Source organism: Dama dama, chromosome 22 (genome assembly GCF_033118175.1).
Source record: "Dama dama isolate Ldn47 chromosome 22, ASM3311817v1, whole genome shotgun sequence".
Lineage (NCBI taxonomy): Eukaryota > Metazoa > Chordata > Mammalia > Artiodactyla > Cervidae > Dama > Dama dama.
The window spans coordinates 43,353,501-43,370,118 of record NC_083702.1 but is presented as its reverse complement, the minus strand read 5'-3'; the positions used below and the strand labels follow the sequence as shown (position 1 = coordinate 43,370,118).

Below are 16,618 nucleotides of genomic sequence, written 5' to 3'. Positions count from 1 at the left end.
GCAATGGGTCCTCCACCAGCCCAGCCGAGAGAGGTCCTCAGATTACCCCCACCACCAATGCACCTGGAGGATAATGAAGGTCCTTCAGTGCTGTGTCCATCCCCACTGCCCTGCTCAGGCCAGGCCTCCTCCTTCTCTTGAGTTCTGCAGCGGCCTCCTCAGCAGCCTCCCTGCCTCCCATTTTCTCCACGCTGATGTCAGTGTTGGCTCTAAATGTGAAGCCACTTGTGTGTCCCTTTCCTGCTCTAGAACCTTTCGTGGCTCCCCAGAGTGCCCAGCATCAGATCTTCTTCAGCTCCACTCCAAGCTCTTTGCCATCTCATCTCAGTTTGCCCCTCCCCAAAGGAATTCTGCAAAGAATTCCTTTGCTGTGCCCCTAACCCCAACCTCTGTCCCAACTAAAAACAACTGACTTTCCCTAAGAGGCCACGGACTCTGAGGACTCTGCACATCCTCTTCCCCTGCCTGGAATGCTCTTCCCTACCTTGGCTGCCTTTGAATCCCAACTCAAGTTTCCTCCAGGCAGCCCTCCCTGACTTTCCAAGTTACTGGCTGCCTCCCCCAGAACCCTTCACACTGGATCACCATCCCACCCCTCCCGAGATCACGAGCCGAGTTCTGTGCAGCTCCATGACCCCACTACAGCACTTGGCACGTGGTCAGAGCCTGTGAGGTGCTGAATAAGGGACGCAGAATGCAGACGCAGTGCTGAGACAGAGAAGTGGTCGCCTGGGAGTCAAGAGACAGGGCTTCCACCCCAGGCTCCACTCCTGACCCCTCCCTGGTGCGATCAGGAGGCTCTCTGCCCCTCAGTTTCCTCCTAGGCTTCCAGAAGGAGCTCATCACTTGTCCCGGCCCTGACTCTGACCTGTGTGTGTCTGACTCTTTGTGGCCCAGTGGACTGTAGCCCGCCACGTTCCTCTGTCCAAGGGATTTTCCAGGCAAGAATACTTAAGTGGGGTGCCATTTCCTCCTCCAGGGGATCTTCCCAACTCAGGGGTTGAGCCTGCCTCTCTTGCGTCTCCTGCTTGGCAGGTGGATTCTTTACCACTAGCGCCACCTGGGAAGGCTGACTCTGACCTGAGGGCACCCAACCACCTTCCCAGGATGGCTCCTGGGACTTAGGCAGCTGCCCTGAAGGCAGGCCCTGCCCCCACTGACCTCACCATGGCCTTCTGGACACTTAGCCAACAGGCTGAGCAGATAGCAAGGGTCTGTTCAGTCAAGGGCATGAGATTGGTGCTGGGGCCCCATTCAACCCCCAGAGCAGGACCTCGGGTCAAACGGCTTTATTCCACAGGTCAGCTGAGCTCACCTCCTGGTGAGAATGGGCAGTGAAGTCCCAAGGGGCAGGTGGGGTTGGGAGGACCCTGGACCCCAGGCTCCCCACCCTTTGGCTTGCAGTGGTGACTGGCCCACTTGGCTGTCTCCAGGACTCTGAGGGGCCTTCCTGTGGAAGCACCTTCCTCCTCCACCACTCAAGTTGGGCCGAGGGCTTCAAAGACTGGAATCTGCTGTCTGGAGAAGATGCCATCCTAACAGCCTTTGCACTGGGGCAGGGGCGGTGGCAGGGGGACCTGGCAGCCACAGGATCACTGCTTAACTCTTCCCCCCAAAGTCAGCAGCGGAGGAAGGGGGGAGGAGAAGAGAGAATCAGGAGGGGACAGCCTGGATGAGAACCCCCCATCCAGGACTGGTGACCATTCCAGGCCCTCAGGGGTGGTCTGGACCACCAGCGGATGGCCCTCCTCCCTCCTTGGACCCTCACTGAGGCTGATATCAAGCAGCAGGTTGGGGGACAGGAAAGACACCACCTCCTGTCCCCTCCGGGCCCTGCTGCCTGCAGAATACTTTCTCTCGACCCCCCGGTGGGTGCCCTGGGCTCTCTGAGTCCAAGAGGTAGGCCCCTGCTCTGCAGGGGCCAACTCCTCAAGTCAGCACCTGCTGGATCCAGCCGATCACACCAGTGATGCGGGTGTAGACGCCAAAATAGTTGGGCCGGCCGCAGCCCAGACCCCAGCTGACCAGCCCTGCCAGGAACCAACGGCCACTGGGCTCCTTGCACACCAGCGGGCCACCCGAGTCACCCTGTAAGGCAGGGAGAGACAGGACTATGTCAGGGTAAAGGAATCCACTTTCAGGTAAAGGGCTGGACTACTGGGGATATTCTGAGAGTGACAGCAGGAAAATCACATCCCCTTTGGAAGCCTCTGATACATGGAGGGAGCCCAAACCAACCCAGCCTGTCCTCCAGCAGGGCCTGGCTGTCATGGAGGCTTGAATGTGTGTCCCAGTGCCCTGCCCAGCTCTGCCTCCCTTCTGTGGGCTCCATCTAGCCCTCTCTGCTGGGTCACTTGGGCAAAGTGCCTCTCAGAGGGTAAGGAGCAGAGCTGGGGTTGGGTCTCAGACCTGGCCCCCAGGGTCTCTTCTGATCTGGGGTCTGCAACCTGGAGCCAGTCTCTCAACCTCCCAACCCTCAGTTTCCTCATCCACAAAGTGGGGACAGCCAAGCCCAGCTTGCCATGAGGCTGCTGCAGGCTGCTGTGAGCTGAGGGCCGGGCCCTGGCTGATGAGAGCAGTGCCGTCTCCCCCGCCCTCTGGCCCACTCCGCGGGAGTCACCTGGCAGGCGTCCTTCTTGCCCTTGAGGTAGCCGGCGCACAGCATGCGGGGTGTCACCTGGTAGCGGTAGGCCTCGCTGCACAGGTCCTGCGGGATCAGCTGCACGTCCACCTTCTGCAGGCCGTTGCTGGTGGGGCCTGCGGCGTGGGGTTGAGGGCAAAGGTGAGAGGGTCTGAGATGCCCGGGGCCCGCACTCTTCTCTTGGCTACTCCTCTTGCATTTCAAGAGCTCCTTCCTCGCTCCTGCTCTGCCCACCCTCCCATCTCTGCCCTCCCCCTCACTGACACTGTTCTGACTCCTTCTCCAAGTGGCCCATAGGGACAGAGCCCACCCACCCACCCACCAGGGCCAGAGTCCTCCTCAGGCTCTCCCCCACTCCCTCCTCCAGGAGGCCTCTTGGCTGCCTCCCCTCTTCTCTGTGACAGCTCTGGGGGACTTTTCCAGAGCACACACCTCACGCCTCTGCTCCCACCTAAAACTCAGTCAGCCTGCTCACTGTCCAGCCAGCGCTTCTCCACAAGTATGTGTGTTAGGGCCCCGCCACCCCCCCGCTCCATGGAGTTTCAATATACACCCTGTGCCTAGCTCCACTGGCGGATCCGGTCTGTTCAGCTGGGGTGGGACCCAGACACTGATTTTCTTTCCCGAAGCCCCGAGACCTTAGTTCAGGTCAGGAGTAGGAATCCTGGCTCAAGATCCTGACTGAGATCCCCTGCCTGTCCTTCCCGCCTGTCCTCACCCAGATCCACCTGCTTCTGGCTCCCCTCTGGTGCTGGGTGTACTCAGGTCGGTTGCCACCTATGCTCTTACCAAAAACGCCTTTCCGCTTTGCTGGGACACTGCTGACCCACCCTGCAAGCCTCAGCTCAGCCCACCCCTCCTCTGGGCTGCCATTGCCCCCACACCCCCATCCATGTCAGCTCTTAACACTGTCTCCTATTCATTTTTATACCACTTTGTCCAACTCAATGCCCGCCATATAGCAGGTGCTCACAAATGTGTCACTGAATGAATGAATGAGCAAGTGAATTGATCCTTGCTTAACCACTGTTCTCTATCATCCTCTTGGACAAAGTCACTTTACACCTGAGCTTCAGCTTCTCCATCTTTACATTATCCCTCAACTTCACCCACCTCCAGACTGTAAAGCACAGTATACACTCCTGAAAGCCACCACCACGAAGGGTGCTGGGCATGGCTGTAGTCATGTACAGAACTGAGAGCTGACCTCTAGAGACAGCAACCTCTGGTCAGTGTAGGAGGGAAGGACAGAAACTCATGTTTCTGAGAGGCAGTAGCAGGAACAGCAGAGTCTCTGGGGTCAGACAGTCCTGGGTTCTACTATTCCAACCCTCCCTGTGTGACTTTGAGTCAATGCTAAATGTCTCTGTTTTCCCATCCTTAAGATGGGGTCCGTGATAACCAAAACTAGAGTGGTTGGATGGATTAAATGAAATCATGTTCCCCTAAAATCTAACCCCCATGTGGTAAGTGTTGGTAATTAAAAGTCTCCCCCCAACACAGACATATACCCCGCCACCCTCCACTGTCCAAGGAGCAGAGGGTTGGAGCTTGTCCATGGGCCATGGGGTCCCTGGCCCGCCCTGTCACCCCACACATATCCCCCAGGATCGCCTCCCATGACTTTGGTTCTCCGTGAGTGCCCTTCTGCAAGGAAGGGAAGGGCCGGGTGACAGGGACCCATGGCCACAGTAAAAGTTTTATTTTTTTTTTTCTATGAAATCCAACCTCATTTAATCCAGGACTAGCAGGCCTCAGAAGTGGAGCCCCAGGGTCCCTTGCCAACTCCCCTCCAGGCTCAGAAGTTAGGTGAGCCAGACCCACCCTGTCTCCCCTGCCCGCAGTCTAGCTCACCGCCTTCTCGCAGGGCACCCCAGCCCGTGATCCAGCAGTGCAGGCCCGGCTCGAAGAAGTGGGAGCGGGCAGGCAGGCAGACGGGATGCACAGCGGCCGAGCGCACCACGGGGTGGTCGAGCTGCAGCAGGGCCACGTCGTAGTCGTGGCTGTCCTCCTCATGGTACGGGTGCAGGAGCAGACGGCTCACCTTGAAGGACACCTCACCCGGCCAGCGTGAGCTCTGCCACACTTTGCCCAGGAACACGGTCCACAGCGCCGGGGATGCCATGCTGGGGGCGGGAGGGGGACTCGCTCAGTGGCCGCCTCCCCCATCCCATCCCGGATCCCTCTGATAGCCAGCATCCCCACCGGGGACCCGGTCCCCCACACCCATCCCCACCCTGCTCTGGGAGACCGTGCAGCTGGCAGGGTGGTGCTGAGTGCTGGCCCTGGAGTCTGACTTCAGCCCCAGCTTCATCCCTTCCTAGAGGTGTGTGTACCTCTCTAGGCCTCAGTCTCCCCATCTGTGAAGTGGGAATAGCATCTTCTGCTCATATGTTCCTGGGGGAAATCAGTAAGACTGTGAATGTAAAAAAAAATCAGCGCAGTGCCAGGCACTGGCAGATGTTTTCTGCGTGCTTTATAGATGGAGCAACTGGGAAACCCCTGGAAATTGCGGGTCCTCAGAAGGAGCGGGTGGGAGTTGAGTGTGAAAGAGTCGGCAGAGACTGGGTGTGCAGACACCTGCAGGCCAGGTCAGCATCCAGGTCTTTCTCTGCCTTGTGGACAGTGGGGAGCCAGGGATGGAGTCAAAGAACCTGGGTAGTCAGACCACACCCAGAAGGGCACCTGGGCACACAGGCATAGGATGCAGAAGGGAGCTGGACTCTGGGCTGCTGCAGTGACCCCGGGGTGATGCTGGCAGCATCGATGTGCAGTGGCTGAAGATGCATTCAGACCACTGAGAGGCTTGCTGCCTGGCTGAGTGCGGGGGAGACGGAAAGGTGCCCGGGTGGCTCCAGGTCTTTGGCTTGGACTGAGGACAGAGGAGGAGGTGTGGGGAGAGAGTCCAGAGCTGGCCGTGCTGGGGGCGGGGTGGGGGTGGGGGGTCTGGAGCACCGGGCATCAGGCTGCAGGTGGAGAGCTGTGGGAGCTGTCAGCCCACCACGGAGATGGGGGGATGTCTGTGGGTGGGCTGAGATGGCCCTTCTTGTGGGCTTCTCTGCACCTCTCCCTCCCCGGAGTGGGGGACAGGCACATCTGGAGGAGGGTGTCACGACCTCTGACCAGGGCAGGAATTCTGTTCTCAGCTCTACCCCAGTGTCTAGCAGAGCCCCTGGCATAGAGGAGAAGCACAGCAAATATCGCTGAATGGAGGAAGGAGTAAATGAATGGCTCACCGGCCCAGCTGAAAGCAAGACACCGGAAGCAGAGCACAGCAAGGATGAGCAACCTTTCCCAGGGCACAGAGTGTGTTCGTGGTAGAGTCAGGGCTGGACCCGAGTGTCGGGACAGCAAGTCTGAGGGGCTTCCCACCACCCTCCCCTCTGTCTGCTGAGATCTCAGACACGCTGCCCCCGCCCCCCTCGCCACCACCTTCCCTACCTACCTCTCGTGGCCTCTGTCCCCAGGCTCACCTCTCCTCCTGGAAGCAGTGGGCAGCGGTGATCACCCAGCGGTCCGCGATGAGGGTCCCCCCACAGATGTGTCGGCCTCGAACCTGGAGGCTGGCCTGCCACGGCCACTCACCCTCTGAGGACACGGCCCCGCCCACGATGCGGCCCGAGGGGCCCTGAAGGCCACAGTCTGGGGGCAGGGGCAGGGGTGGACGGAGGGGCAGGGGCAGGAGGGATCCAGTGAGAAACAGAGAGCCAGAAGGGGAGGCATGGAAGAGGAGAGAGGAAAGACACAGAGGGGCCCAGGGGAAGAGAATGAGGGAGCGAGCGAGAGAGAAAGAGAGAGAGACAGAGGTGGGCATGAGGGGGCAGAGGCAGGGTAAAAAGAGACAGATGGACAGACGGTGAGCTCTCTCTCCAGGCCCCCAGGGTGGGCACCTCCCTCCCTCCCATGCTCGTGGGCCCAGCAGATGGAGGGTGTCCTGCCCACCCCAGCCTGTCGGAGCGCCCAGGGCTCACCGCAGAACAGCTCGTCCGAGCCGTCCCTGCAGTCAGGGTGCCCGTCACACTCTGGGTTGGGCTTCTTCACACAGCTGCGGTCCTCACACTGAAAGGTGAAGGTCCCACAAGGCACCCCTAGGATTGGAGGGACAGGGTACAGAGAGTGGGTCCCTGAGCCCGAAGGAGCCTCCAAAACAAAGCCCAGGGAAGATGGAGCCTGAGAGAGGCCAGGAGATGACTGGGGAGGGGTCCCTTGATCACATTAAAGGGTTCCCTGAGGCTCCTTTAGGGTTCCCTAGAGGCAGGACATATCCCTCACTCCCTCAGACTGTTTTTTGAGAGAAGGTGATGTCTCCCCTCTCAAACCTGGGCTCCTGGTACCTGAAGCCAGAACTGTGCCTCTACCTTGAGATGAGCGAGGCTCCCAAGAGCAAGGCTATGCCCCTCCCATCACACTACCTTGGCCTGGCAGCCCCCCAGGCCCCGACCCACCTAGACACCCACCTGTTCCTCACTACCTTCACTGTGAAGAGCTTTCTGCCCCACCAGCCAGTCTTCACCTGGTCTCCTTTCCTCTTCTATTTATTTCTCTTCAAGGCCTAGTTCGAAGCCCACCTTCTCTGGTTTTCTCAGCCTCATCTCCTCACCCTCCAGTCTTCATGTACTACTAGACATGATGTTCAGAGGCTTTGGCCCAGAGAGAGTAACCCATCTTTTTTTAAATTTTAAATCAGATAATCCCCAGAGGACAGGGACCACTTCTCCGGTGCCTTTTATTTCAATTTCCTTACTCTGCCTTGCATATCACTGGGTAGTCTGCAAGTGAAGGTTGGCTGGTCTGAGGGATGGATGGGTGGGTGGATGGATGGATGGATAAAACAATAGAGACTCAGACAAGATATTGGGCAGACCAACAAATGTGTGGTTTGATAGTCTGATAAGAAGACTGACATGCAGCTATTTAGATGGATAAATGAGTGGATGTAAGTACCAATGGACAAACAAGTAGTTAGATCCCTGGATGGATGCATGCGCATGTGCATTCATGGATGCATGGATGGAGGATGGAACAACGGACATACAGACAGGAAATTGGGTAAACAAATAAAACCAATAAATGAGTAGACTGATGGCTTAGTGGACAGGGAGATAGGTGGTTGGACAGGCTGATGGATGAATCAGTGAGTGGATGTATGAATCAATGGACAGACAAATGGTTGGAGAGACCAGAAGATGGAAGGACAGATGAATGGATGGACAGATGGATGGAAGAATGGGTGGATGGGTAGATGGATGGATGAATAGATGGATGGATGGACAGATGGATGGATAGACAGATGGACATGTAGGCAAACTTATAGATGGGCTGGTAAGTATTTGGACAAGAGGGCAGAAACCTTTGTGGAAGAAGCACGGAGAAGGGCCAGGTTGTCTGGCCGAACCCATTCTTTGGTTTCCCTCTAGATACCTAGTCATACTCTGCCCTACCTTCCTGGCATTGCTCTTCGTCACTCCCATTGAGACAGTCAGGCTGCCGGTCACAGACCCTGGACAGGGGGATGCACGTGCTGTCCTCTTGGCACTGGAATGTGGCTCTGCAAACTGTGAGGACACAGAGGCGGGACAATTGGGAGGAAGCCAGAGGCACCAGGCTGGGACTCTGCGTCGCCTGGAGACCATGCATGGTATCGCAAGTTATGATCACAAATCTCTTTCTCAGCTACTTTACCCCTGAGTCTCACAGCAACTCAGTGAGATATTCCATTTCACTGGTGGAAAAATGGAAACGAAGTGACTTGTCTGAGGTCACCTGGCTGAGCGAGAACTTGAAGCCAGATGTTCCGGTTCCAAATACGAGGTGCCCTCCCCAGCATGAAGGCAGGATCAGTCAGAGGCAGGCACATCCCCCTTGCCTCCTACTTCACTCCCCACATGGATAAGACTTTGATGGGATGCAGGCTGCTGTGATGGTGACTCTGGGGGCCAGAAGCCAGGATTCAGAGGCAGAGTTATTAGTCCAGGAGAATCCTGGCTTGCGGACCATCAGAAGCCCCTTCTGATTCCCTTCTGCCAGGGTTGGCTGGCGGTGAGCACAGCCCCAGGAAGAGTCAGCAGCTCCAGTCTGAACCCCTGCAGTGGAGAGTCCTGCTCAAAAGAGGCAGATACAGGGTCCTCTCTTCGGCCACCCTGGGCCTGCCCAACCCTGCTTAACAGCCTTCTTTCTCCTGGTCCTGTCCTCCCTCGTCTGCTCTGTTCCTTCTCGGACGGCTGCCTGGGCAGAAGGCTGAGGGTGATAGCCTGGTGGTGAGAAGCCATGAGCTGGGAAGCAGCATAATCGGGTCCCCATTTGTCTCTGCGACTGCGCCACGGGGCGGCCCTGGAGGGGACACTTGCCCATCCTGTGCATCCACCCTGCCATCTCAACACAGCGAGGGAGTTTCCTGGATGCTGATAATGGGAGCTGCCCATTGGGAGATCTCCAAACGATAGGCTCAGCCCAGCAGCACGGAGGTGGGGAGGGAGGAGGGACGGGGTGGGCGGGCTGCTCACCGCAGTTTCTCTCATCCAGGCCGTTGGGGCAGTCCTTGACCCCGTCGCAGGCGGGCACACACAGTCCATTCACAGAGCAGAGAAACTCTCCAGGGCAGGCTGGATGGAGAGAGCACCATCGGGACACGCATCATTAGGAAAACACGTGCAGACACACCATTCCTGTGTCCTCACATGTGTACCCATGTGCCTGTGCACACGGTCCATGCGGACATACATGTCTGGGCTCAGGCACACAGCACACGTTTGGGTATGTATGAGTGTGTATACCTCGTAAACACCTGTGAGTGCACATGTGGGCACCTGTGAGTGCACATGTGGGCACACGCAAAGCTGCCTATGTTCATGCACATGTGGGGGCACATGAGTGAACACACACACACACACAACACTCCTTTAGACCAGCCTCTCGGTGCTTCCAGAGAGGGCTAAGAAGCAGGGAGGAGCTGCAGGGGCTGTGGGGTCCCCCCCACCCCCCGACCTGCCCATACTCACGGTCTGTCTGGTTGTACAAGCTGTAGAACACCTGCACGCCGGGCCCGGTGAGGGAGATCTGGGACGTGAAGTTGATGGTGATGCCGGCGCTGGCCACCACGGGGATCCTCTCAGCGTAGGGCTGCAGGGTGCGCAGGCCACACAGCCTGCGGGGGGACCAGAGACAGACTGAGGGCTACACGGGCTGGTCCAAGCGACGGGACAGCCTGGGTCCCGGCGCACAGACAGAGCCAGGACAGGGCAGCTGGGGAAGAACGGGAAGCTGCACCCCGGCCCCACCCCCACCTCCTCTGTCTTGGTTTCTCCCCTGGGTGACCGCTCACCCCCAGGGTCATCTAGAAAGCAGCCTGCCAGTGTCACTGCCCTGCTCAGAAGTCTTCGATGCCTCCCCATTGCTGGCAGGATAAAACTTATCGTCTGGATTCTAGTCCCAGTCAGAATCCTAAAATGGGTCTAGAGGACTAGAATGGGTCTAGTCTAGTCCCAACCTAGGAGCCTTGAGATTCTAGCAGGTCAGAGTCCTTCTCTGGACCTCACTTTCCTTGCTTGTAAAACAAGGGAAATTCGCCTCTCTCTTGACCTGACAAAAGGCTCCAGTGTGTCAGTGGAAGGAAAATTCCTTGACTGGTCTACTCTCCATAGGCAAGAAGGGATGTTCCTACTGTACTCAGAGTGGGGCAAGAAGACAGCCGTGTTCTCCATTTAAGCCCGCGCCTCCCACTAGGTCTCCACAGCCCCGGGGGCTTCCCTGTGGCTCTCTGGACATGAGTGGGCACCAGTGCTGCTCCAGGACCAACAGGTGATGGGCAGTGCCTTCTCAAGCATGGCCACACCCAGGTGGGACCATCCCCCAACCATGGGAGCACATTCATATCCCTGCTGGTGCCCCCCCCCCTGCCCCCACGGATGATGCTTTTGTTCCCACAGAGCAGGTGGGAGACCTCCATGGAAAGGTGGAGTCCCACCCCTTGGGGAGCAGGTAGGAATCCTCCCAACTCCAGGGCAGGGGGCACAGGGGGCTCTTTCCACACAGCACTGGTCCCAGCTCGCCTCACAGAGCAAGTGGACATGCCTTCACAGAAGGTGCAGCCACGCCCCCAGAGTGGCAGGACCCGCTGCAGAGAGCAACCTGGGGTACCCTGCCTTCCCAGGTGGGACACCCTCACGGAACAGATGGGTCAGCCCCATCAGATCATAGGAATGCCCACCCCCACTGGGAATGCCTTTACAGATGAAAGAAACACCCAGAATATGGGTGGAAAAGTCTGCGGGGAGAGGTGAAAACGCCCCTAGCAGAGAAGGTAGGAGGAAGTCAGGAGAGCAAATGAGCGTGCCCCAAAGCATGATGGGAACATCTCACAGCAGATGCAGCAGCCCACACTGCAGGTCCCCTAGTTGCCAGGGGCCAGAGGCTTCCTCATAGCTCCTAGAACATGGCAAGCACTGACTGGTTCAGTAATAGTTGGAGGCCTCATTGCATGGGGATTTTGAGGTTGCAGCAGCTCCTGTAAACAGGAATTGTTCTCATCCTGTTTTCCAGATGAGGCTCAGCGAGGGAAGTGCCACGATAGGCAAGAATGCAGCCTTCTTAGGACCCAGAAGGCCCCACCTGGCCTGCTCTACGGGGAGGTGGGCACCTTGACCCTCAAGCCACATGAGCTCCAGAGGCTGAGCCCTCATGTCCCCTGTGGCCCCCCCTCAGACCTGGCCATACTGTCTGGCTGGGGGAACCATATTCTTGCCCCTATGCCAATGTACAGTTCTCAAAATGTGGTCTGGGGACCCTTGGAGGTTCAGAGAGAAAACTATTTTTATAATAATTCTCAGGTACGATTTGCCTTTTTCACTCTCACTCTCCCACAAGGATAAAGTAGAATTTTCCAGAGACTATGTAAGGATGTGCGTGTGTGTTCAGTCACTCAGTTGTGTCCAACTCTCTGCGACCCCACGGACTGAAGCCCGCCAGGCTCCTCCACTCATGGGATTCTCCAGGCAAGAATACTGGAGTGGGTAGCCATTCCCTTCTCCAGGGGATCTTCCTGACCCAGAGATCACACCTGGGTTTCCTTCATTGCAGGCGGATTCCTTACTGTCTGAGACCCTAGGGAAGCCCCCATGTAAGAATAGAGTAGAATTTTCCAGAGACTACGTGATATGTGATACAGTAACCCACTGAACGAAGAAGCCGGTGTGGGGATTCAGTCCTGATCTATTAATCCAATTACTAAAGAAAGTTGCAAAAACATAAAATGAGGATATTTTTCTTCACCAAATGTTTTTAGTTTTGGAAAATATAATTCGTTTTATGTTAAAATGTAATGGGTTTCTTATTTTAAATGATAAATATGTTTAAATGTGTTAAGTTTTCATCTCTACTACTGTACATATAGATTACAAATATAGTTTTTATATGAGGCATATAACTCTCTGGGTTGCTCAATAATTTTTAAAACAGTGTAGAAGGTTGTGAGATGGAAACTTTTGAGAACCAGGGCAGTACAGCCCAGGGGGACCAGAGAGGGATGAGGTGCCACCAGGGGGCGTCCTAAGCAAACCCGGTCCTTATCTTTTCAAAGCTAAGGTAACAAGGCGCGGATGGTCTATTTGTTCTTAAAGTATTTTAGTAAAAGTTATCAAGGATTGCTATCCCCAGAAACTTGTCCTGGGGAGTGGACAGGGAATCTGAGGGTTGGGAAATACTGAGCAGGGGGAAATGAGAAATCAGGGGCATCCTGAACATACTTAAGGTTCAGGGGCCTGGGGCATTGTCCCCACATACTCACCGTGGACAGGGATGGAACCAAACCTGGGTTGGAGGGGAGGGGAACCTTATGGTTACAAGAATTGGAGGGCTGCGTGGTCGCCGTGGCCAGAGGCTCTAAGAACATTTTGGGGCAAGGCTCTTCGTTAGCAGACGCGAACGAAAGAATTCAAGGCAGAGGCTGAAATCTAGCGACGCAGGCTAAATTACTCAATCGAAAGAGGATCTATTTAGCCTATGCAGTGTTAAAAACATTTTAAAAACTGCATGTGCCAGCTAATTTCACATAACGATCTAGATTCTTGCTTCTGAAAAATACACCCCAGAAACACTGTCTGGAAGTAATCAGAGGCTGCCCGAGTTAGCCAGGGCATGTATAGTCCAGCTAAGGAGGCTCCTCCCTCCCTTGCTCCCTCTCCCCAACGCAGCCCGGCTTATGGAACTACACACTGTCTTGGCCTCTTTGCACATCTTTGTTTCTGGTTCTTACTGCAGTGCTTTCTGGGAGAAGGTTTAAATCCCCTGACTCTCCAATCCCTCCTCATCCATCAAATGCTGCCCCCACCCCCATACACCCTCTCCAAGGAGTGCCAAAAGTCTGAAGACTGTGAAGCCCACCTCTCATCTCAGCTACAAAGTGCTCGGGGTCTGAAGGCACCATTTTTTGCACTCATGCCTGCCTTGCTTTCTCCCTTCTCTGAATGTGGGGAATTTTGCTTCTTGCCTCACGTAGACAGCAAGCAGGGATCTGGTCAACCTTGCATATCAGCATCTCTAGCTGAATTCAGGGAGTTCAAGAAAGATTGGATGGTGGATGGATAGAAGGGTGGGTAGATGGAAAGAAGGAAGGGTGGGTTTGTGTATTGATGGATGGATGAATGGATGGAAAGAAGGAAGGATTGATGGATAGATGAAGGACTGAAGGTGGGTGAATGGATAGATGGATGGATATACACACACAGATATTCCCTTCCCTGAAGACAGGCTAAATGGGAAAGAGAGTCAGAGAAGGCGAACACTGAAAAGGGGAGGTCAGCAGTGTCTCACGTGGCCAGAGCACTGGACCTGGAGCTGCAGAGCTGAGGCTGAGGCTGGGCTTTGCCACGTGACCCAGCTGTGTGACCTTGGGCATCTCGCTCAACCTCAGCAAGCTTCTGTTTTCATGTCTGTAGTAAGACGGGGTGGTAGCTCCCCGTAGGATGTTTTATGGCATGAATGAGAAGGGATTTCTTTGAAAACTAGCTGCTGACGTCGTCCGGCTGTGAGCTCACGGAGAACAGTAGCTCCTCCTTCCATATTGCCAGCCCTCAGCAGTGCCCAGGGAGCCTCTGGGGCCACGTAGAAGCTCTGGAGACCAGAAGGGCTACCCCATAGCCAGGCCCAGCCTGAGGGGCTCCAGCAGGCTTAAGGAGCCAGTGACTCTGCCTATCGCCATCGGCGAAGTGGAAATGGTTGGGCAGATCACAAGAAAAGTGACATCACAGGAGAGGAAGCTGGCAGGAGGCAGGTTCCCGGAAAGGGGGAAGCCTGTGCGTATTGACGCCCCGTCAGAGTGGGTTCTGTGAAACTCAGCTGCTGCTGGCCGGATGTCACGAGGTCAGCTCCCTCCCCCGCCTCCTGGCCACTCAAAGGGCATGAGGCCTTGTTGGCCAGGGAGAAGCTGCAGAGGAAAGAGGGAGGTGGGGGGAAGGCAGAAAGGGCTCAGAGGAGGCAGGTGACATGCCCAAGGATACCTCGCCAATGGAGGGAGCCCGGCCAGCCTCTCCTTATCACTATGCTGGCACTGAGGGGTGAGACCCCCTCTCCCCCAACCTACCCTCTGTCACCTTGTCAATAGCCATTCTGTGTGTCCCCCTCCTTATAAATCCTGTGCCTGGAAATCTACACCCTTCCCCAGACCTCTCGTGTCTCTACCACCCACACAAGCAGATTTTCCAACAAATGCTTATTCAAAGAATTTCCCAGCAACTACATGGGCTGATGGTTATCAAAAAAGATCAGAACTAGAGGAAATGGTTTGCCCAGTGCTTGCAATCTGGAGGTACACCTCTGCATCCCCTTTCGTACTCAGACACAGGCAGGAGCCTCGGGGCAGGGGGCCACGAGTCTCTCCCAGGGACCCTGACCCCTACAAAGGTCTGCGAAGACAGAGCTGGGACTTCCCAGGTGGCTCTCAGATGTGGTGAGAGACAGCAGTGGTCAGTCCCCTTAGCAGGGTGCCTTGGCCATGGAAGGTAAGAGCTGACACGGCTGCCCCAAGGCTCTGAGGGAAGACCGCACAAGTGTGAGTGTGTATGCTTTCACAGACACACACTCACAGGCCCGCACGCCCTCGTGCATGCTCTGGATCTCACCACTCAACTCTGGTTTCTCTAGTTATGAGCTGGGTGATTTTGTGGGAACGCTGTTGCTTCTCTGTGCCTCGGCCCCTCGTAGGTCTATGAAGGCATCGCGGGGCCAGCTCCCTCACCAGGTTGCTGAGGATGAAAGAAACGGCACCCGAGCTCAGGGCCTCCCTGGCGCAGAGTCAGAAGCCAGTTCTGAAAGCGTGGTTGGTGCCTTCCTGAACTGGGCTTTATCCCAGCCTGAAGGAGCCAGCAACCTCTACCCATCATTTCAGTTACTCTTCCCTGGATGGGAGGTCTGCTTCATGCCCATTTTTTAGATGGTTTACTTGAGGCTGAAAAAGGTGAGTCCTTGCCAAACAGAAGGAGAGGAACCAGGACTTGAACCCTGCTTTCTTGTTTCAATAGCTATACTCTTTCTACCTCTCCAGCCCAACTTGGAATGACATTTCATTAGGAACTAATAAACACAACTTACTGGGAGACATCTTTCTGATGGGTAAATAATAAAAAGTTAGGGCCTTGGGCTGGCCTAACCCCCTTGTTTTATAGATAAGGAATGGGATGTACCCAGAATTATGTGCAAAAACAAGTGGACAGGCTTCCCTGAGCACGTCTTTATCACCCCAGCCTCCCCTCTGTCGCTCCTCGTCAACGGCCAAGGTGGAATAGGCTTCAGAAGAGAGAGGGGGGTGGGAGCACCAGGCCCTGTGGGTTTTCACCCTCCTCACTCCACCCACCACCCAGCTACACCCGGGTCCCTTGCTACTACTTCAAGACAAAGAGACAAGGACAAGAGGCCAGGGACTTCCCTGGTGGTCCAGTGGTTAAGAACCTGCCTTCCAAGGGAGGGGATGTGGGTTTGATCCCTGATCAAGGAACTAAGATCCCATGTGCCGCAACTAGAGAGAGTCACAATGAAGACCCAGCACAGCCAAAAAATAATAAATAAGTAACAATAGAAGGGCAAGTCCTTAGTCCGCCTTTGGCCTCAGTTTTCCCACCTGTACAATGGGTAAAATAGGCTTCAACAGCCAGCCCAGCCTACTTTTCTGTAGTTCAACGGTGCTATGAGACACTAGGGAGGGTGAGACTTCTCCAATTTTGGTAGATTCTGTCACAGTGCCTGAAATTTCACCATTGCAGCATCATTCCTTTTGATGAAGACCCTCGCCATCTGTGATCCACCCTTGAAACCCAGGGGCAACTCATGAAGTCCTACCACCTAGTGCCCCCACCTCTGCCCAACCCTCTTGGCTGCGTCAGGGAGGCAGGAAGGAGGACCTCCAGGGGAGCACGGTGTGGACCACTGTATGTCCCGCTGTTCCCATGGTGTGCATGGGAGAGGGACCCTGACTCTGGACCCATCTGGGTACCACTTAATCCCACTGAGCCTTGATTTCCTTCTCTGGGAAATGGAATGATGATACTGCTGACATCACAGGCTGTCAGGCCAGTGAACTGATGCCCTGTGCTGAACAACAAGCAGGTGGGATGGGGCACCTGATGCCGGGTCCACCTCCCGCCCATGGAATAGCCTTGGGGGTGGGAGGTACGTGAAGGAGCATCAGACCCAGGGCCCTTCTGTCTTCCGAGCTCCTCTTTGAGATATCAGATTCACCTCTAGGATTGAGAAGGCAACAGGAAAAGATGTTAACCTTATTCGGAGAATGATGAATCAAGGACCACTCTCAAGGTCACTCTGGGGGCTCCCGATGCTGGGTAGGGGGTGAGCCCAGTCATCCTCAATCTGGGTGGCCCCAAGCCATTGGGGAGGGGCCCTGAGGGAACTCCATGAAGGATCAAGGCAGTCATGCCCAGAAAGGCCACCCACATGCTGGGACCTATGGGACAAGATGCCTTCTGCTCTCCA

General features: G+C 55.7%; 1 protein-coding gene across 1 annotated transcript in view; it reads right to left on the bottom strand.

Annotated features, from left to right (window-relative positions):
- Positions 1-1,929: 1,929 nt before the first annotated feature.
- TMPRSS6 (transmembrane serine protease 6) overlaps positions 1,930-16,618 on the bottom strand; it is a 53,981-nt gene continuing 39,292 nt past the window's right edge. The window contains exons 11-18 of the mRNA XM_061124150.1: positions 9,640-9,785; positions 9,145-9,243; positions 8,083-8,196; positions 6,613-6,729; positions 6,115-6,283; positions 4,496-4,767; positions 2,621-2,757; positions 1,930-2,088 (exon numbers count right to left, since the gene is read on the bottom strand). Coding sequence (XP_060980133.1) covers positions 1,930-2,088; positions 2,621-2,757; positions 4,496-4,767; positions 6,115-6,283; positions 6,613-6,729; positions 8,083-8,196; positions 9,145-9,243; positions 9,640-9,785 — 1,213 coding nt within the window. The remainder of the gene's footprint in view (positions 2,089-2,620; positions 2,758-4,495; positions 4,768-6,114; positions 6,284-6,612; positions 6,730-8,082; positions 8,197-9,144; positions 9,244-9,639; positions 9,786-16,618) is intronic.